At 45.5% G+C, this 21,720-nt stretch overlaps 1 protein-coding gene across 1 annotated transcript; it reads right to left on the bottom strand.

The window, feature by feature from the left end:
* Nucleotides 1-2,937: 2,937 nt before the first annotated feature.
* Nucleotides 2,938-20,167, bottom strand: LOC132712355 (zinc-alpha-2-glycoprotein-like). Its single transcript, XM_087884601.1, has 7 exons — nucleotides 20,020-20,167; nucleotides 17,005-17,244; nucleotides 15,578-15,853; nucleotides 12,792-13,079; nucleotides 10,407-10,478; nucleotides 9,426-9,580; nucleotides 2,938-7,314 (listed from the first exon to the last, which is right to left on the bottom strand). The coding sequence occupies exons 1-7, from the start codon at nucleotides 20,090-20,092 to the stop codon at nucleotides 7,243-7,245; spliced, it is 1,176 nt and encodes a 391-aa protein (XP_087740727.1). The 5' UTR covers nucleotides 20,093-20,167; the 3' UTR covers nucleotides 2,938-7,242.
* Between the last annotated feature and the right edge of the window lie 1,553 nt (nucleotides 20,168-21,720).

Genomic DNA, 21,720 nt, shown 5'->3' with positions numbered 1-21,720 from the left:
GGAAGCTCTTCCAATTCGTACAGGCAACAGCCCTTCCTGCAATAGGATAGGGATAGAACAGGTGTGGAATGAAAGAAAAAAGAAAAAAGAAAAGAAAAAAGAAAAGAAAAGAAAAGAAAAGAAAAGAAAAGAAAAGAGAGAAGAGAAGGAAAGGGAAAGGAAAGGAAAGGAAAAGAAAGAAAGAAAGAAAGAAAGAAAGAAAGAAAGAAAGAAAGAAAGAAAGAAAGAAAAGAAAAAAGAAGAAAAGAAAAGGAAAGGAATGGAAAGGAAAGAAAAGAAAAGAAAGAAAAGAAAAAAGAAAAGAAAAGAAGAAAAGGAAAGGGAAGGAAAGGAAAGGGAAAGGAAAGGAAAGGAAAAGAAAGAAAGAAAGAAAGAAGAAGAGAAGAGAAAAGAGAAGAGAAAAGAGAAGAGAAAAGAGAAGAGAAAAGAAGAAAAGAAAAAAAGAAAAGAAAAGAAAAGAAAAAAGAAGAAAAGAAGAAAAGAAAAGAAAGAAGAAAAGAAGGAAAGGAAAGAAAAGAAAGAAAAGAAAAGAAAAGAAAAAAGAAAAGAAAAAAGAAAAGAAAAGAAAAGAAAAAAGAAGAAAAGAAAAGAAAAAAGAAAAGAAAAAAGAAAAGAAAAGAAGAAGAAAAGAAAAGAAGAAAAGGAAAGAAAAGAAAAGAAAAGAAAAGAAAAGAAAGAAGAAAAGAAAAGGGTAGGGTAGGGTAGGGTAGGAGTAACGGTCGGAAGGGATCTTGTGGGTCATCTAGTTTAGGAGACCCTAAACCATTTCTGACAGTCACTTCTTCTTGAAAGCCTCCAGTGATGAAGCTCCCACAACTTCCCAAGGCAACTTCTGTTCCATTGGTTGATCGTTCTCCTTTTTTCTAGGTTGAATGCCTCCTTGTTCAGTTTCCATCCATTGTTGTCTGGCCTTTGGTGCCTTGGAAAATAGCTTGACCCCTTCCTCTCTGTGTTGTTAGTTGCAAAGTCATGTCTGACCCATCATGACCCCATGGGCAACGTTCCTCCAGGCCTTCCTGTCCTCTACCATTCCACAGAGTTCTTTTAAACTCATGCCAACTGCTTCAGTGACTCCATCCAGCCACCTCGTTCTCTGTCATCCCCTTCTTTTGTCCTCAATCTTTCCCAGCATTCGGCTCTTCTCCAGGGAGTCCTTCCTTCTCATTAGGTGGCCAAAGTATCTGAGTTTCCTCTTCAGGATCTGGCCTTCTAAAGAGCAGTCAGGGTTGATCTCCTCTAGGACTGACCGGTTTGATCGCCTTGCAGTCCAAGGGACTCGCAGGAGTCTTCTCCAGCACCAGAGTTCAAAGGCCTCAATTCTTTGGCACTCAGCCTTTCTTATGGTCCAACTTTCACAGCCATCCATTGCAACTGGGAAAATTATAGCCTTGACTATGGACACTTTTGTTGGCAGGGTGATGTCTCTGCTTTTTAGTAAGTTATCTAGATCTGCCATAGCTTTTCTCCCCAGGAACAAGCATCTTTTAATTTCTTAGCTGCAGTCCCCATCTGCGGTGATCTTAGAGCCCAGGAAAATAAAATCTGTCACTACCTCCATTTCTTCCCCATCTATTTGCCAGCAATTGAGAGGGCTGGATGCCATGATCTTAGTTTTCTTGATGTTGAGTTTCAAGCCAACTTTTCCACTCTCCTTCTTCACCTGCATCAAGAGGCTCTTTAGTTCCTCTTCAGTTTCTGCCATTAGAGTGGTATCATCTGCATATCTGAGGTTGTTGATATATCTCCCGGCAATCTTAATTCCAACTTTTGATTCATCTAGCCCCGCCTTTCTCATGATGTGCTCTGCATATAAGTTAAATAGGCAGGGCAACAGTATACATCCTTGCCAGACTCCTTTCCCAATTTTGAATCAATCAGTAGTTCCATGTCCAGTTCTCATTGTTGCTTCTTGACCCGCATATAGGTTTCTCAAGAGACAAATAGGATGGTCTGGTACTCCCATCTCTTTAAGAACTTGTCACAATTTGTTGTGATCCACACAATCAAAGGCTTTAGCATAGTCAATGAAGCAGAAGCAGATGTTTTTCTGGAACTCCCTAACTTTCTCCATGATCCAGCCTATGTTGGCAATTTGATCTCTAGTTCCTCTACCTCTTCAAAATCCTGCCTGTACGTCTGGTACAGTGGTGGGGATTCAAAGATTTTTACTACCGGTTCAGTGGGCGTGGCTTGGTGGGTGTGGCTTGGTAGGCATGGCAGGGCAAGGATACTGTAAAATCTCCATTCCCACCCCACTCCAGGGGAAGGTTACTGCAAAATCCCCATTTCCTCCTGATCAGCTGGGACTCGGGAGGCAGAGAATAGATGGGGCCAGTCAGAGGTGGTATTTACCTCTGGGTAAATTTCCTCTGGGTTAAGCTATCCCAGTCATGCTCCACAGGATGCCACTAGTGGTCTCTCTCTTTGGGGTTGATCTCGGTGCTGAGCCAGACATAAAAGGTCATGTATAGGTGAGGGCCACGTTCTTACGGAAGGTCTCATGCTTTTGGACCTCTACATCTCTCTTTCAGGTGACCTGGATCTCCTTGGGGAAGCAGCCACAAACCAGGCAGATGAAGGTCTCACTTTAATCTTGCAAGGTTAAAGGTCTGACTTTAACCTTTCCCACTAAGGCAGGGGTGTGAAACTCGATCCCGTCGTGGGCCGCGTCAGGATTATATCTGCCCTTGGGGGGCCAGGGTGGGTGTGGCCTGGTCATTGCGGCTGACTGGGTAGGCATGGCCAATCCCAGAGGAGCAGGGGCCAGTCCCTCGCCGTCTCTGGCATGGTCTGTGGGCCAATTCCATCGCCTGTTGTGAGCCAGATCCAGCCCGTAGGCTGCATGTTTGACACCCCTAAGGGTTCTATAAAAATGGCAGTAGTACAACTCAATAATTCTCAGGACAAGACAGAAATAAACTACTTCTAGATACAAAGTGACATTTCTCTATAAATATATTTATTCTGTTTAAATTGACCCAACAGCCATCATAAATGACGTTGGGCAGCTTACAGAGTTTTTATTTATTTATTTAACATACGGCGATGTAACATTAGACAGGAGACAACAATGCTGATGCAGTGTAGTACTTGGTTGCCTGTTTGCTAGCCCTGTTTGGTTGACGCTCGCGCACTTCCCAAGGTGTGCCACAATAGGGCGAGGTAGCTTTGCCCCAGAAAGAAAGACTTTCCTGCAGCAGCATCTGAGCTCCTCTCCTTCCACCGAAACCACCTCACAAATGCAACCGAGAAGGTTCAGTGCCGGCAGGATTCTGGTCATTTGCACGAAGCGCCAGCTCATTTCCCAACCGAAGTGGTACCTATTTATCTACTTGCATGGAACATGCTTTCGAACTGCTAGGTGGGCAGAAGCTGAGGCGAGGGATGGGAGCTCATCCAGTGCTAGGACTCAAACCATTGCAACAAAGACCATTTCCAGCCTCATTAAGTTACTGAACCACCACACCTCTTTCTTAGGATTAAAACTCAACTAAAAATTAAAAAAAAAAAACCCAGCACATAACAAGATAATTAAAACAATAAGAACTATTACAACCATAAATACAATCTTCACAAAGTTACAATCTCATTACCAGTACAGCCATTTGTTAGGCTCCATACCGCTACCGGATCCTCAGGCCAGATGGCAAAGCCATGTCCTCAGGTCCTTCCACAAGTCTCAGTAAGGTCAAGACCAGTCTGACCTCAAGCGACCATGATGTTCCAGAAGATGGAGTCTTCAGCAGGAAAAACTCTCATCCTGGGTCCTGTCAGATGACATTTCTTACTGATGGGACCCTCTAACCCACTGAACCTGATGGGATGGATAGCGGTAATCGAGGAGACATAATCCCTCAACTAACCCAGCCCTGCAATGGAAGGCTTTATAGGTCATTATCAGTACCTTGAATCAGTGGTGAAATGTAAAATTTGTTACTACCGGTTCTATGGGCATGGCTTTGGGGGGGGGGGTTGTAATGTGACTGAGTGGGCATGGCCAACTTTTTTTTTTTTACTTTTTAAAAGCATTTTTTCTACAACCTCTTCGGCCAAAGAGGCTGTAAAAAATGCTTTTAAAAGCCACTGACGATCCCAGCTGAGCCGCCCGATCATCAGAGGCTTTTTTTTTTAACTTTTAAAAGCATTTTTTCTACAACCTCTTCGGCCAAAGAGGCTGTAAAAAATGCTTTTAAAAGCCACTGACGATCCCAGCTGAGCCGCCCGATCATCAGAGGCTTTTTTTTTAAACTTTTAAAAGCATTTTTTCTACAACCTATTCGGCCAAAGAGGCTGTAAAAAATGCTTTTAAAAGCCACTGACGATCCCAGCTGAGCCACGCGATCATCAGAGGCTTTTTTTTTTAACTTTTAAAAGCATTTTTTCTACAACCTCTTCGGCCAAAGAGGCTGTAAAAAATGCTTTTAAAAGCCACTGACGATCCCAGCTGAGCCGCCCGATCATCAGAGGCTTTTTTTTTAACTTTTAAAAGCATTTTTTCTACAACCTATTCGGCCAAAGAGACTGTAAAAAATGCTTTTAAAAGCCACTGACAATCCCAGCTGAGCCACGTGATCATCAGAGGCTTTTTTTTTTAACTTTTAAAAGCATTTTTTCTACAACCTCTTCGGCCAAAGAGGCTGTAAAAAACGCTTTTAAAAGCCACTGACGATCCCAGCTGAGCCACGTGATCATCAGAGGCTTTTTAAAAAACTTTTAAAAGCATTTTTTCTACAACCTCTTCGGCCAAAGAGGCTGTAAAAAACGCTTTTAAAAGCCACTGACGATCCCAGCTGAGCCGCCCGATCATCAGAGGCTTTTTAAAAAAACTTTTAAAAGCATTTTTTCGGCTGAAGAGGTTGTAGAAAAAATGCTTTTAAAAGTAAAAAAAAAAAAAAAGCTTCTGATGATCTCACGGCTCAGCTGGGCATCGGGGGGGGGCAAGGATTTTTGCTACCGGTACTCTGAACCACCCACCGCCATCGCTACCGGATCGGGCGATCCGGTCCGAACCGGGAGCATTTCACCCCTGCCTTGAATTCAACCTGGAAGCAAACCAGTGATTGTATTCAACCAGTTCTATCTGGTTTGGGTAAACTGGTAGTGCCGGCTGCAGGTGGATCCGCCCATCCACCCGGATGTAATCACATCCCATTTTTGATGCTCTGCGCATACGCTCACATTTGCGAACTGGTAGCGAAGGTAAGTGAATACCACCACTGAAGTAAACTGATAACGTACGTGGCTCAAAGAGCAAAGGTGTGACATGTATTGATCTAGAGGTATACACAAGTGCTTGTGTCACTACATTTTACATCAGGTGATGTTTCTGGGTACCCTCCAAAGGTACCCTCATGTAGAACACATTACAGTGATCCATCTGAGATGTGCTGAGAGTGACCTAGAGTTCTAACTCTAACAGTAACAACAGCAGAAAGAACATCATGAGAACATCTTCTCCAGTCATCTCACTTCCTCTGTTCTCTTTAAGGACCCTTAAAAATGGGGCAATGGAGCCCCAGAGGTTGCCTTTTTCAAAAGGACCATCTCTGAGCTTTGAGGCAAATAACAAGAGGCCTCGGAGGTACTTCACGTCACTTTTTTTTTTAAATTTTGATTTATATGCGGCCCTTCTCCGGAGACTCAGGGTGGCTTACAATGCATTAAGCAATAGCCTTCATACTTTTGTATATTTATACAAAGTCAGCTTATTGCTCCCACAAACTGGGTCCTCAATTTACCTACCTTAGAAAGGATGGAAGGCTGAGTCAACCTTGAGCCTGGCGAGATTCGAACTTACTTTAATTGCAGACAGCTGGTGTTAAATTACAGTGCTTTAGTCTGCAGAGCTATCCAGGCTCTTGACTGGTTTATCAGGAACAGACAGGTGAATTGATTCTGCCCTAAAGGCAAGCCCTGAGAATTTCACTCCTGAATCCCACGATTCTTTCACTTTGAACGGCGCTTCATATAGGAAGAGTACTTATTATTATAGGGAAGCTTTTGAACTTTGATGTCGGAGAAGTCATCCGAGAATACTATGGATAATCAAGCAAACAAATACATCCACAGCAACCAATTACACCATATATTGCCTCATGCATGAGTCAGCACTCTCTAACTAATCCAGTAAAATCGCGTATCCTGGCCTATTGTCTATGGAGATTCTCAATTATCCAGGTCACAGTTGTCCCAAAGGTGCTTTTTCAAGACGCAACTGGACTTTCTTGATTTTTCTTCGAAAACGTTTCACTTCTCATCCAAGGAGCTTCTTCAGCTCTGAAGAAGTTCTGTCCTATTGGACACTTTACTGTTCCAGCTACTAAATTCAACATCCTAACAGAATCCTTCGTTCAACGACAGCAATCCCGGCTCTCCCGGTTGAGGTCGTTAAATGGTTTTGTCAGTCATTTTTTTTTTTAATTTGATTTATATGCCGCCCTTCTCCGAAGACTCAGGGCGGCTTACAATGTGCTCAGCAATAGCCTTCATCCTTTTGTATATTTATACAAAGTCAGCTTATTGCCCCCACAAACTGGGTCCTCATTTCACCTACCTTAGAAAGGATGGAAGGCTGAGTCAACCTTGAGCCTTGGCGAGATTCGAACCCTGCAGTAATTGCAGGCAGCTGGTCTTAATAAGCTTAATAACAGGGTGCCTTAAACCCCTGTACTACCAAGGCTCTGGTAGACTCCACTTAAGTGGAGTCCTACATAAAGAGTGGGACGGGGGTTGGAGGAGACCTTGGAAGGCCCAGCACCACAGTGTTCAAGCGTCTCTCCACTCTTAGCATCGAAATTCCTGTTCTGAGTCAACCTGGGTGCCGCCACCTTCCTCGGTTCCTTCTATTGCACCTGGTGTGCTACATTTCCCACTCCCGTCTCTCTCCTTTTGCCTTCTCTCTTCCACCCACTCTCAAGAGCAGCACCAGCAGCAAAACCTGACAATGTAAACATTTCAAGAGGAGAAGAAAAGGGAGGGGAAGGGGAGGGGGTTTCCTGGATCTCTTTCCAAGACTCGGCTACATATATGAAGAAGAATCAGGGAGGAGGCACTTTGAAGTTGCTAATCCTCTTCCTTCATCAGAGGTAGTTGTGCTCGGTGTATCTTTCAGAATGCAGCCAGTCCCAGTTATTATTTTCTTTTGGGCCATGATAGCTGGTTCAATCTTGACACTTCTTGGTCCGGGGTCTCCAAGTGCCCAGACCATGTCAGAGACCTTTTGAGACTCTCTTCCTTCCCTTCTCACTTGCGCAATGTTAACCCAGGGACTTCAAGAACCCAGTGGCGTCTCAACCGTTCGTAGTGTGTCCTGACCTGCAAAGAGAGAAAATGAAAAGATCGTAACCACAGTTTGTACCGGAAATGTAGTGTTTTTCTCCTCCTCCAATTAGAATCACAGGGCTGGAAAGGACCTTGGAGGTCTTCAACCCTTTGCTCAAGGCAGGAGTCCTTATTAGCTCTCAGTCATCCTCACCTCAATACTGACAGGGATGAAGGCAAGCAGCCAAAGAGGCTTCATATAAACAGCTCATGATATAGGTGGGAGGGGATACTCTTCCTTCCTTCCTTCCTTCCTTCCTTCCTTCCTTCCTTCCTTCCCTTCCCTTCCTTTCCCTTCCCTCCCTCCCTCCCTTCCTCCCTTCCTTTCCTTCCCTTCCTTCCCTTCCCTCCCTTTCCTTCCCTTCCCTTCCCTTCCCTCCCTCCCTTTCCTTTCCTTCCTTCCCTCCCTTCCCTTCCTTTCCTTCCCTTCCTTCCTTCCCTTCCCTTCCCTTTCCTCCCTCCCTCCCTCTCTCTCTCCCTTCCTGCTTCCTTCCTTCCTTCCTTCCTTCCCTTCCCTTCCTTCCTTCCTTCCTTCCTTCCTTCCTTCCTTCCCTTCCCTTCCCTTCCCTTCCCTTCCCTCCCTCCTTCCCTTCCCTTCCCTCCCCTCCCCTCCCCTCCCTCTTCTTCCCTTCCCTTCCCTTCCACCCTCCCTCCCTCCCTCCCTTCTTTCCTTCCCTTCCTTCCTTCCTTCCTTCCTTCCTTCCTTCCTTCCTTCCTTCCTATCATCTACCTCAGTGACAGGTAACATTTTTGTTGTCATAATGCAATGCGCATGCACCCCCCCCGTGCCCCATCCCCCCCCATGCATGCACTCGTGACCCCCCCCTGTGCTCCCCCGTGCCCCATTTTGGGCCTAGTAGGCCTCCCAGCAACCTTCTGGGAGCAAATACGGGCCGCAGGAGGGCTGCGCCACACACCCCTGTACCCCGTTTTGGGCCTAGTAGGCCTCCCTGCACTTTTAATCCATAATACAATGCACACATGACCCCTCCACGCACCCTGCCCACCTGTGCATGCACAAGCGACCCCCTGTGTTTCCCCCTGCCCCCCACACATGCGCCTGTGTCTCCCGCATGCGCCCCGCCCCCCACGCATGTGTGGCAGAGACCCAAAAATCAGTTGGCAGGAGGCGCATGTGCGGTAGAGCTGAGCTGGGGCGACAGCTTGCGTGCCTGCAGAGAGGGAACGCGTGCCACCTGTTCGCCATCACAGATCTATCTAATATCTATCATTATCCATCATCTATCTATCACATTCTATCTCCTATCTTTTATGTATCATCTATCTATGTATATCACATTCTATCTCCTATCTTTTATGTATCATCTATCTATGTATATCACATTCTATCACCTAACATGTCTATCATCCATCCATATCTATCTATCTATCTCCTATCTATCTATCTATCTATCTATCTCCTATCTATCTATCTATCTATCTATCTATCTATCTATCTATCTCCTATCTATCTATCTATCTATCTATCTCCTATCTATCTATCTATCTATCTATCTATCTCCTATCTATCTATCTATCTATCTATCTATCTATCTCCTATCTATCTATCTATCTATCTATCTATTTATCTATCATCTACCTATCCATCCATCCATCTGTCTCTGTCTCTCTCTGTCTTCCTCTCTCTCCCATCTCATGATCTCCAGGATCTGTTAATAACTGTTTCTAAAGAAAAGTCCCCAGGATCATTTCCATAGATGCCCCCTCCCACTCTTTGTTTTTCCATCCTCCCATTCCTTCTCTCCCTCCCTTCCAGTCCTCCTCGGACAGAAATCCCCCATTTCTGCAGAGTGACCCCAGCTCCTGTTCCTGGCTCCTTCCCCATCTCCTTCTCCTCCCTTGGAGCTGATGGGTGCAAGAGGCTGAGCTGGGCAGAATCTTCCCTGCAGAGCAAGTAATCACTGGCAGGAAGGACTGAGCCCCAGGGGAGCCCCAAGCAACCCACAATCGTTTCTTGGTTGCCTTAGAAAGACTTTGGGGATGAATGTTCCCCCCACCCAACACTTCAATGGTCTTGGCTCTTGGGTATTTCCCAAGCCCAGAGTTTTGCATCTTACATAGACTTCAGCAACAATCAGACTCACCTCTGAGGTTACTTCGGATCGGAGCATCGATTCTGATTGAATCTCATCTTCTTCTGTGTCAGAAGCAGAGGAAACATAAACTCTTTCTAAAGGAAAGTCATCAGGCGAAGTCCTCACTTCCTGATAGAAAATTATCCTATGTCTCCAGCACCAGCCTGATGGCAAAAACAGGACAGCTGGTTAATTTTGGGAGCAGCGGCTCCTGCCTCGAATAGAGAAGAACTCATGCTAAGACCTTCAGAAGGCCCAGATGGTACAACTGCCTGGATTATAACCAGGCATCCTGAGAAAGATGCATCAGTACTTCTATCGGTTTATTATGGACCAAGGCAAAACGGTTAGCTGTTAAGAGGTACCGACCATGAGAAAGTGGAAAAGGGTATTCCTGGGTATTATTCAGAAGTAATCAGATTGAAATTGTCCTTGCTACTATTACAGCTCTGATGGGACCACACCAGGGGTGAAATGCTCCCAGTTCGGACCGGGTCACCCGATCCGGTAGCGATGGAGGCAGGTGGTTCGGGGAACCGGTAGCCAAAATCCCTGCACCTCCCCCACCCCCCCACCCCCCCACCCAGCTGAGCCATGCAATCATCAGAGGGTTTTTGTTTTTGTTTTTTTACTTTTTAAAGCATTTTTTCCTGCAATCTCTTTGGCCCAAAAAATGCTTTTAAAAATAAAATTTAAAAAAGCCTCTGATGATCACGCGGCTCAGCTGGGATTATCAGAGCCTTTTAAAAGCATTTTTTCTACAACCTCGAGGTTGTAGAAAAAAATGCTCTTAAAAGTAAAAAAAAAAAAGTTGGCCACGCCCACCCAGTCACATTACACCCCCCCCCAAGCCATGCCCATAGAACCAGTAGTAACAAATTTTACATTTCACCACTGGACCATACAGTTCTGTTTTTCCACCACATCTGAAGCCATTCAATGCAGAAAGGCCCAGGGGTGGAGGTCAGTGGCTGTATTTGTTTCACTTACATATCAGGAAGAGAATCGCAGCTCCCAAGGTTAAGCCTGCTACAATTCCCACAGGAATCTGCCACCCTGTAGCTAAAGAAAGAGAAACATGTTTTCAATTACCATATTTTTCAGAGTATAAGACGCTCTGGACTATAAGATGCACCTACCTTTTTTGGTGAGGAAAACAAGAAAAAGAAATCTGCCTCTGCCTCCCTCCCAGCAATTTTGCCTCTTTGCGGCAAACAGCAAATAGCCTGCTTTACTTTCATTTTCGTTTTCAGCATAGCTTGAGTAGTACAAGGAAAAAAAAAATATCTACTCCCAGCAATTTGCCTCCTTGCAGCAAGCAGCAGAGGCCGGCACAAAACAGCTGAGAGCAAAACAGCTGCGAGTCGGGAGGCTGATCCAATCAACTTGTGCTAATTAGGCTGTGCTGAAGCTGAAAGGAGCTATTTCTTCTTGCTGCTTGCTGCAAGGCGGTAAACTGCTGGGAGGCAGAGGCCAAAGGGTGGGGGCCAGTGGGTGGGCGGGCCTACATTTGGTGTATAAGATGCACCTAAATTTCCCCCCCACACTTTTAGGGGGGGGAAGGGTACGTCTTATACTCCGAAAAATACGGTAGATAGATCCTCAGTTCTCTGAACTGGAAGTGCTGAGCAATGGAAGCGCTAGTCTTCAGGAAGTGCCCCCACCTGAAGGGAGCCCCCCCTCCTTCAAGACCATTCTTTCTGACCCCTGCAGCCTTGGAGGGGAGGGCCTTCCTTCAGGTGTGGGCATTTCCTGGGGGTTGCAGAAGGCCGAAGAAAAGGCCTTGAAGGACAGAAGGAAGAGCCACAATCAAGGCAGCAGTCAGATAAGGACGTCTTGAGCCTAAGTCAAAAAATCAGTTTAAGGAAATGTGTCAGAGGGGCCCTTATCAGATAATCCTCCCAGAAAGCAAATATTGTTTCAGCATCGTAGTATAGATATGTTATGAAAGAATGTTTTATAATTTTTGCTTTCTGGGAGAGTTATCTGATAGGTAGTCCTTTAGAAGTACCGACAAAACAGTAACGTTTTCTTTCTTTCTTTCTTTCTTTCTTTCTTTCTTTCTTTCTTTCTTTCTTCCTTCCTTTCTTTCTTTCTTTCTTCCTTTCTTTCTTTTTCTTTCTTTCTTTTTCTTTCTTTCTTTCTTTCTTTCTTTCCTTCCTTCTGTCTTTCTTTCTTTCTTTCTTTCTTTCTTTTTCTTTCTTTCTTTTTCTTTCTTTCTTTCTCTCTCTCTTTGTTTTTCTTTTTCTCTTTCCCTCTCCCCTCCCTCTTTCCCCCTCTCTCTGTTGCAACATTTTATGACAACCAGAAATGATTTACAGGCCATCAAGCACCACTTCTGAGGCCGTTGTGATTTCATACAGTTCTTTAAATGACAATTCTTAAGTCCCAGACTACCTGTATACCATACCAACCATGTCCTCCCCTGTCTTACCTTGCCTTGTTCTGCCCTGCTGGGCCCTACCCGACCCTACCCTACCCAAGAGGGATATCTTCATATCTTTGTCCTCAAATTCCTCCACTTCCAGCCTTCCCCCATCAAAAATCACTTCTCTCCCATCACTAAATGCAGGACGATACTTCCTGTTCTCCAGCCTGAGATGATACAGCAGAAAAGTTAACATTCTTCTCCCTACACTTTCCAGCATTGCTGAAGTATCTATTTCTACAGGTCCCAAAGGTGGCTAAGAAAGCCAAGTTTGTTTATTTTTTTAATTTGATTTATATGCCGCCCTTCTCCGGAGACTCAGGGCGGCTTACAATGCGCTAAGCAATAGCCTTCATACTTTTGTATATTTATACAAAGTCAGCTTATTGCCCCCACAAACTGGGTCCTCATTTAACCTACCTTAGAAAGGATGGAAGGCTGAGTCAACCTTGAGCCTGGTGAGATTCGAACTTACAGACAGCTGGTGTTAATCACAATGCTATCAGTCTGCTGAGCCACCAGGTCAGAGGGATAGAATATGGAATATCTTACTGTATGTTTGTATATATGTACATATAATACACATAATATATGTATATAGAATAATGGAAATTAGTCAATAGGTGAAGTTTATGTACTGTGTATGTAAATTTGTTTCTCGTTTGAGAGAAACTTGTATGTTTTTTAAATGTTTTTTTTTAATTATAAAGTTTAATTTAAAAAGAAAAGAAAAGAAAGGATGGAAGGCTGAGTCAACCTTGAGCCTGGCGAGATTCGAACCTGCAATAATTGCAGGCAGCTGGTCTTAATAACAGGGTGCTTTAGACCACTGTACTACCAAGGTTCCTAGTTGCCTTTTAAAAAGCACTTTTGGGACCACCGTGACCCGGATGGTTGAGAATCTCCACACACACATATCTACATGTCACAACCCCTCAGCCTCTCACCTGTTTCCTCCTTGAAACTCAACACCAGGGGCTCCTGCAGGCCCTCGTGCTCCAGGTGACACCGAAAACGGTCCCTCTCCTTGGGATCGATCTCAATGCTGATCCAGACGTAATAGGTCCCGTCTGAGTTGGGGGCCACGTTCCTACGGAAGGTCTCTTGTTCCCAGTTCTCTCCGTCCCTCGTCCAGGTGGCCTGGATCTCCTTGGGGTAGAAGCCAAAGGCCTGGCAGATGAGGACCTCCAGGCTGTCATCCACCACCTTGTGAGTCACCTTCCCCACTGGAGGCTCTGCAAAACAACAACAACACCAGAGTTCCCAGGATTTTTTGGCCAGGTAATTTAGTAACAATGAAATAATCTGGTCATCCTCTCCAGTGGTGAAATCTAAAATTTGTTACTACTGGTTCTGTGGGCGTGGCTTGGTGGGGGGGGGTAATGTGACTGGGTGGGCATGGCCATTTTTTTTTTTTTTACTTTTAAAAGCATTTTTTCTACAACCTCTTGGGTGAAGAGGTTGTAAAAAAAATGCTTTTAAAAGCCTCTGATGATCAGGCAACTCAGCTGGGATCATCAGAGGCATTTAAAAGAAAAAAAGGCTTTTTTTTTCTTTTAAAAGCCTTTGACGATCCCAGCTGAGCCACGCGATCATCAGAGGCTTTTTTTTTTTACTTTTAAAAGCACTTTTTCTACAACCTCTTGGGTGAAGAGGTTGTAAAAAAATTCTTTTAAAAGCCTCTGATGATCAGGCAACTCAGCTGGGATCATCAGAGGCATTTAAAAGAAAAAAAGGCTTTTTTTTTCTTTTAAAAGCCTTTGACGATCCCAGCTGAGCCGCGCGATCATCAGAGACTTTTTTTTTTTTACTTTTAAAAGCATTTTTTCAGCTGAAGTGGTTGTAGAAAAAATGCTTTTAAAAGTAGGGAAAAAAAGCCTCTGATGATTGGGCTGGGCATGGCGGGGGGGCAGGGATTTTTGCTACCGGTTCTCTGAACCACCTGCCTCCATCGCTACCGGATCAGGCGATCCGGTCCGAACCCGGGAGCATTTCACCCCTGATCCTCTCCCACTGCTCCTTCTCTTCTCCTGAGCCTTTGGGACCCTCAAAGATGGAGCATCGAAGCTCTCCATATTTATTTTTGAAAGGGATACACAGAATTTTGTGTAAAGTTCTCATGCTGACCCAAATAATTGTAATGCTTGGGGTTTGATTCAGTTTTGACATTGCAAATCGAATGTGTTCAAGTTATTCAGGAACATCCTCATCTTTCGGTTCGGGGATGGGACAACTTGCCACAGCTAACTCACCATGGCCAACTCACCTTGGCCAACTCACCATGGGACAAGTCACCATGGCCAACTCACCATGGGACAAGTCACCATGGCCAACTCACCATGGCCAACTCACCATGGGACAAATCACCATGGCCAACTCACCATGGGACAAGTCACCATGGCCAACTCACCATGGCCAGCTCACCATGGGACAAGTCACCATGGCCAACTCACCATGGGACAAGTCACCATGGCCAACTCACCATGGGACAAGTCACCATGGCCAACTCACCATGGCCAACTCACCATGGCCAACTCACCGTGGGACAAGTCACCATGGCCAACTCACCATGGGACAAGTCACCATGGCCAACTCACCATGGCCAACTCACCATGGCCAGCTCACCATGGGACAACTCACCATGGCCAACTCACCATGGGACAAGTCACCATGGCCAACTCACCATGGCCAACTCACCATGGGACAAGTCACCATGGCCAACTTGTTGTGGGACAATTTAACAATTCTATTGAATTTTTTTTTACAATAAATAAAAATGATTTTAATTTCTGCCATTCACATTTCATTCTGTCCCTCTCTTTGGCATCCTTTCTTTAATGATTCTATTCCACCATTTCTTTGATATTCTTTGATGGGGGGAAGAGGGAATGGAGCTGGCAGAGAGAGAGAGAGAAGCGGAGCCTCTCCATCAGCCCTCAGATGGAGGGTTTGTCATGTTTAGGGCACTGGGTCAGAACAGCCAGACATAAGAGAGATAAGGTTTGTGGGAACCAAGGTCATCTCAACAAGCGTTCATAACAGCCGGAGGGAGTAGCTGAGAAGCCCGCCAACTCCCTGGTTGGTTAATGTGACCTGTGACACTAAGTGATGGGTAATGTCTATCCTTTTGGTAGCGGGAATTATTTAGAGTTGTTTTCACATTTGAATGTGCCGATATGATGTACCCAAAAAAGAGATCTTTGAGAAATGCTAATCAATTGGAATCATTACTCGGAACCATGACACAAAGCCAATGGGGGGAGCCAGATTCACTTAATGACTGCAAGGTCCACTTAACAACAGCAGCAATTCGCTTCACAACTGTGGCCAAAAGGTCATAAAATGGGGCAAAACGCATCGACAACTGCTTTCCTTCTTCTTCCTGTTGTGCCATATCCGTCATCGGACATCGGCAATTATGTTGGCAATCCTATTTTTGTCAACAGCCGCACGAAAAAGTGCTACTGAGTTTTGTCCAAACCAGTCCCTTAGATTTTGAAGCCATGATGTTCTTCTTCTGTCTGGACCTCATTTGCCTTCAATCTTTCCCTGGAGGATTAAGTGAAGGATGCCGTATTTTTCCGGGTATCGGCATCACATGTTTTGCTTAGTAACTGAAATTTTGGGATTCCATTGTGGTCGTAGGTTGAGAACTATCTGTATAAGGAGGGGGAGATGAGGGAACCAAAAGAAACATTGCAGGATGGAGGGATGGAGGCATTTGGTCACTCACCTGTCTTCCTCAGAGCCTCCTTTCCGTAGGACAGGTACCTCTTCAGCCACTCAATGCAGGTCTCCTCCAGGTAGACTTTATTTTCATGGGACCACCCTGGATCCTCATCCCACTTCTCCTTGACCTTCCAGGCCTGGGGCTGAGCTGCCACCCATCTGCGGGTCTCCTTCTTGAAGCTGATGAAGTCCATCCCATCGTAGCCATAGCGGAAAACTCCATCTTTGTTCCCATCTTCCCGCAGCTCACAGCCCAAAATCACCTGCCAGTTATGAAGCCCTGAAAGAGACCCAGAGAGGAGTGGGTGAGAGGGTACAAGTAGTCCTCGACTTACAATGGTTCACTTACTGACCATTCAAAGTTACAAACAGCACTGTAAAAAGTGACCAAGGACCATTTTTCACACTTATGACCATTGCCGCATCCCCCCCAGTCCCGTGATTTACATTCGGACGCTTGATAACTGACCCCCATTTAAGATGATTGCAGTGTCCCGGGGTCACGTGATCCCCTTTTGCGACCTTCTGACAAGCAACATCCATGGGGAGGCCGGATTCACTTAACAACCAAGTTACTCATTTAAGAACGGCAGTGATTCTCGTAATGGATGTGGTGAGAAAAGTTGTAAAATGGGGCAAAATGCATTTTACAAATGTCTCACTTAGTAACATAATTTTGGGGCTCAGTTTCAGTCGTAAGTCGAGGAACTACCTGTACATCAGAAAGTTCGTCAGGTAAATCCCAGAGTGCATACAGGAGACATGGGGCAAAAAGATGGGAAATCAGGAAACTCCCCCTTTACTTCCACAGCAACCAATCACAGCTCATATTGCCGCATGCAGTGGCCAGCTCTCTTTAACCAATTAGCTACAACTGTGTGTTCTTACTCATTATTCAAACCCTTCACTGCTCCAGCTATTACATTTTAAATATCTTAACAACGGTCACGAAACAAACTGTTGTAAGTCAAGGACTACATGTATTCCTCTCCTCAGGCCTTCTCCATTAAGGAATCTCAGGCCAGGAGCCTTGCCTTCATCTGGCCAGTAGAGGGAACCCCAATCTCTCCTTCCCCTCTTTATCCCACCTGGAGGAAAGTCTTTGAATGACTGCCCAGTCCTAGCCTTCTAAGAACTTGATAGGCTGGTGATAAATCCACACTCCTGTTGACTGACGAAGGGCCCCGTTTCCCAGGCTTCAATCACTTCCCTGGCTGTTTTTGTGCCTGTTCATCCAACAATCTTAGTAGCTGCAAAATTGAATGGATGTTTTAGTGATTCCTGCAATTTGCTCTTTTTGGGTAGGGCCGGACCATGTCTAAGTGTGGGAGGAAATGTGTGGGGTTTGGGGGGAGGGGCTTGGGGGGGGTCATACCCTTGAAGGAAAGGAAATCTAATATGGACATCAAATATGGCATGGCCTCTGCTCACCATCAGTCCGGTGGTTGAGTCCTGGCAACTTCTCCAGCTCACTCCTGAAGACCCACTCAAGGGGCAGAAAGGTCTCCTTCTCCACTTCCTCCATCCAGGACACCAGAGACTCCACCCTCCCAGTGAGGCTGTCAAAATGAGTGATGGGCTGGTCATCCAGGTCACCCCAAATGAAGAACCGGGGAAGCCTCTGACTGGATTCTGTCGCTCGCAAGTAGAAGTAATACAGGGAGTGTGAGCCTGGGAAGGGAGAGGGGCAGAATTAGAGGGGGGGTTGCACTACAGTTCCAGCCCCTCCAAATTTTTACTGTCACACAGTAGGCCCCTCCCCTGTAAAAAGGGGGCAGCTAGCTTTCAGGTCTGCTTGGGTAGGTTTATGCCTTTAAACGCAAGGAGAAAGCTCCCGCATCCGTTGGCTGGCCTTCAAAATATAGAATAGAATAGAATAGAATAGAATAGAATAGAATAGAAGAGAAGAGGAGAGAAGAGGAGAGGAGAGGAGAGGAGAGGAGAGGAGAGGAGAGGAGAGGAGAGGAGAAGAGAAGAGAAGAGAAGAGAAGAGAAGAGAAGAGAAGAGAAGAGAAGAGAAGAGAAGAATAGAATAGAATAGAATAGAATAGAATAGAATAGAATAGAATAGAATAGAATAGAATAATAGAATAGAATAATAGAATAGAATATTCTTTATTGGCCAAGTGTGATTGGACACACAAAGAATTTGTCTCCGGTACATAAGCTCTCAGTGTACATAAAAAAGACAAGATACATTCATCAAGAATCATAAGGTACAACACTTAATGATAGTCATAGGGTACAAATAAGCAGGTCCATATCTGATTAAGGTGCTCCCCACCCTCCAGAGTTCCTCTGGGGGAGTGGGGATTCCCAGCCACCTGGTGGTAGTCTGACCTCGATTGTAATCATGTCTCCCCTGGTCCTTCTCTTCACTAGACTAGCCGTGCCCAGTTCCTGCCACTGTTCTTCATATGTTTTAGTCTCCAGTCCCCTAATCATGTTTGTTGGTTTCTATGGTCTCAACATCTTTTTTATAGTGTGGTGACCAAAACTGGATGCAGTACTCTTGGTGTGGTCTTACTAGGGCTTTATAGAGTGGTATCAGTACCTCCCTTGATCTTGATTATATCCCTCTGCTAATGCAATTTAGGATTGCATTGGCTTTTCTGGCTGCCACCACACACTGCTAGCTCATAGTTAGATGGTTGTCCACTAAGACTTTAAGATCCTTCTCACAGTCATTGCTATTCAGCCTGGTTTCACCCAGTTTATAAGTGTACTTTTGGTTTTTCTTGCCTAAATTTTATGGCTTTCCTTTTCTCTACATTGAATTTCATTTTGTTGGATAGGGCCCAGCGTTCAAGTCTGTCAGGGATCCATCTGGATCTTGAGCCTATCTTCTAGGGTAGGCTAGCTACTCCTGCCAGCTTAGTATCCTCTGCAAATTTGGTAAGAATAGAATAGAATTCTTTATTGGCCAAGTGTGATTGGACACACAAGGAACTTGTCTCCGGTACATAAGCTCTCAGTGTACATCAAAAGACAAGATACATTCGTCAAGAATCGTAAGGTACAACACTTAATGATAGTCATAGGGAAACAGTCAATATAAATCTTAAGGATACCAGCAATAAGGTTACAGTCATAAGTGGAGGAGATGGCTGATAGGAACGATGAGAAGATTGATAGTAGTGCAGACTTAGTAAATAGTTTGACAGTGTTAAGGGAATTATTTGTTTAGCAGAGTGATGGCATTCAGGGAAAAACTGTCCTTGTGTCTAGTTGTTCTGGTGTGCAGTGCTCTATAGCGTCGTTTTGAGGGTAGGAGCTGAAACAATTTATGTCCAGGATGTGAGAGGTCTGTAAATATTTTCACAGCCCTCTTTTTGACTCGTGCCGTATACAGTATATATGTCCCCCTTCTATTCCCTCATCTAAGTCCTTTATGAAGATATTGAAGAGTTACAAAAGAAATTACAAAAGAAACATCAAACCAAACATCAAACCAAGAGCCTTGGTAGTACAGGGATTTAAGGCACCCTGTTATTAAGCTTATTAAGACCAGCTGCCTGCAATTACTGCAGGGTTCGAATCTCGCCAAGGCTCAAGGTTGACTCAGCCTTCCATCCTTTCTAAGGTAGGTGAAATGAGGACCCAGTTTGTGGGGGCAATAAGCTGACTTTGTATAAATATACAAAAGGATGAAGGCTATTGCTTAACACATTGTAAGCCGCCCTGAGTCTTCGGAGAAGGGCGGCATATAAATCAAATTAAAAAAAAAAAAAACGTTCTCAAAAGACGCTCAGCGAAGCGTGAAGGAAACGGAGTTTGGGACGGAGGGGGAGGGGAGGGGAGGGGAGGGGAGAGAGAGAGAGAGACAGGCAGGCAGGCAGGCCAAGGCAGGACACACGCCCCCTCCCTTTATGCTTCCCCCCTTCCCCTCCACCCCTATTGCCCGAGGTCTGCAATCCTTCCAGAAAGAGGACGCAGCCGCCGCGCCCTCTCTGCACTTTCGCTTTTCAACTTTCCCTTTCTTTTATTCTCACAAATACAAACGCGAACCGATTGGGAAAAGACAGGCTTAAAAGTTCTTAAAAGAGGCTCCGCGGAGCGCAAAGGAGTTTAGGACGGAGGGGGGGAGGTTGGGAGAGAGACCTAGGAAGGGTACGGCCCCCACCTTGCTGTTTACTTCACACACACACACACCCAACCGCCCGAGGTCCAAACCTTCCGAGAACTCGGCCGTAGCAACCTTCTATTTACGCCCGTAGCAACCCCACCCCAACCTTCCCCGCTCCCAATATTCTCCTTTCCCTTTTCTCGGAAATAAAATGGGAATCGATTTCCAATGAAAGGTGAGCAGTTTTTAAACGAGGCTCAGCGAAGCCCGTGGGAAGAAGCAGCGGGGGAGGGGGAGGGGGAGGGGGAGGGGGAGAAACCCGATCCAGGACATGAGCTCCCCCTCCCCACTTTCAGCTTCTGCCCACCCAGATATCTCACCGCAACAGCCTCCAGGCACGGAGACCCCCACCGCCGCCCCCAGAACCAAGAGGCAGGCCGGGCATAGCTGCATTTTCTTCTAACCACACAAGGCATTGGCGTCTTCTAACCGAGATCACTTTCACTCCGCCCACCCACCCCCCTTCGAGCTCCGGTGACGTTCTCCGCCCCTCCAACCCACAAGCCAACCCCCCACGCCGCCACCGGGAGCTCTTGATAAGAAGCACTGCTTCCAATTCGTATAGGCAACAGCTCTTCATAGGATAGGGATAGGGATAGAACAGGTGTGGAGTGGAATGAAGAGTAGAGTAGAGTAGAGTAGAGTAGAATAGGGTAGGGTAGGGTAGGGTAGGGTAGGGTAGGGTAAGGTAGAGTAGGGTAGGGTAGGGTAGGGTAGGGTAAGGTAGAGTAGAGTAGAGTAGAGTAGAGTAGAGTAGAGTAGAGTAGAGTAGAGTAGAGTTGAGTTGAGTTGAGTTGAGTTGAGTTGAGTTGAGTTGAGTTGAGTTGAGTTGAGTTGAGTTGAGTTGAGTTGAGTTGATTTCACCAACCGGAGGTCCACAGACCACTGGTGCAGTGGTGAAATGTAAAATTTATTACTACTGGATCTGTGGGCATGGCTTGGGGGGGGGTAATGTGACTGGGTGGGCGTGGCCATTTTTTTTTTTTTACTTTTAAAAGCATTTTTTCTAAGAGGTTGCAGGAAAAAAATGCTTTTAAAAGCCTCTGACGATCAACCAACTCAGCTGGGATCATCAGAGGCATTTAAAAGGGAAAAAAAGGCTTTTTTTTTCTTTTAAAAACCTTTGACGATCCCAGCTGAGCCGCGCGATCATCACAGGCTTTTTTTTTTTTTTTTTACTTTTAAAAGCATTTTTTTCAGCTGGTTGTAGAAAAAATGCTTTTCAAAGTAAAAAAAAAAAAGCCCCTGAGGATTGGGCTGGGCATGGGGGGGGGGCAGGGATTTTTGCTAACGGTTCTCTGAACCACCCGCCTCCATTGCTACCGGATCAGGCGATCCGGCCCGAACCTGGGAGCATTTCACCCCTGATCCTCTCCCACTGCTCCTTCTCTTCTCCTGAGCCAGTCCAGTAGTGAAATCCAAATTTTTTAACTACTCGTTTTGTGGGCGTGGCTTAGTGGGCATGGTGTGGCTTGGTGGGCGTGGCAGGGGAAGGATACTGCAAAATCACCATTCCCTCCGCTCTCTAGGGGAAGGATATTGCAAAATCTCCATTCCCACCCCACTCTGGGGCCAGCCAGAGGTGGTAGTTGCCGGTTGCTCAAAATTTCCGCTACCGGTTCTCCAGAACCTATCAGAACCTGCTGGATTTCACCCCTGATTTCATCTCTGGGGGAAGGCCTCCAGGCCCAAACCACACCCACCGCTCCAGGCTCCTCTGAGAGCCCGAGAGAAGATTTCTTCAGCACCACCCTTTGAAAGCAGCAATGGACACCTCAAAGCACTCAAAAAGTTCAGAAAGCAAATGCAAAAAAATCTGGAAATTTACATTTGAAATGTAACCGCCACTGATCCTATTAGGTATAATCAAAGAAAAAGTCCACAAGGAATATTGTAACTTAATACTGACAGCACGGAGCATAAATTAGGCTCAAAACAAGGATCAGAGGGAGTGTTGTAACAGAGCCAAGCACAGCAAGTAATTAGAATTAGAATTTTTTTATTGGCCAAGTGCGATTGGA

The sequence above is a fragment of the Pantherophis guttatus genome, chromosome 2 (assembly GCF_059756535.1).
Source record: "Pantherophis guttatus breed Tessera chromosome 2, ASM5975653v1, whole genome shotgun sequence".
In the NCBI taxonomy this organism is placed as follows: domain Eukaryota; kingdom Metazoa; phylum Chordata; class Lepidosauria; order Squamata; family Colubridae; genus Pantherophis; species Pantherophis guttatus.
This window is presented reverse-complemented; position numbering and strand designations above follow the sequence as displayed.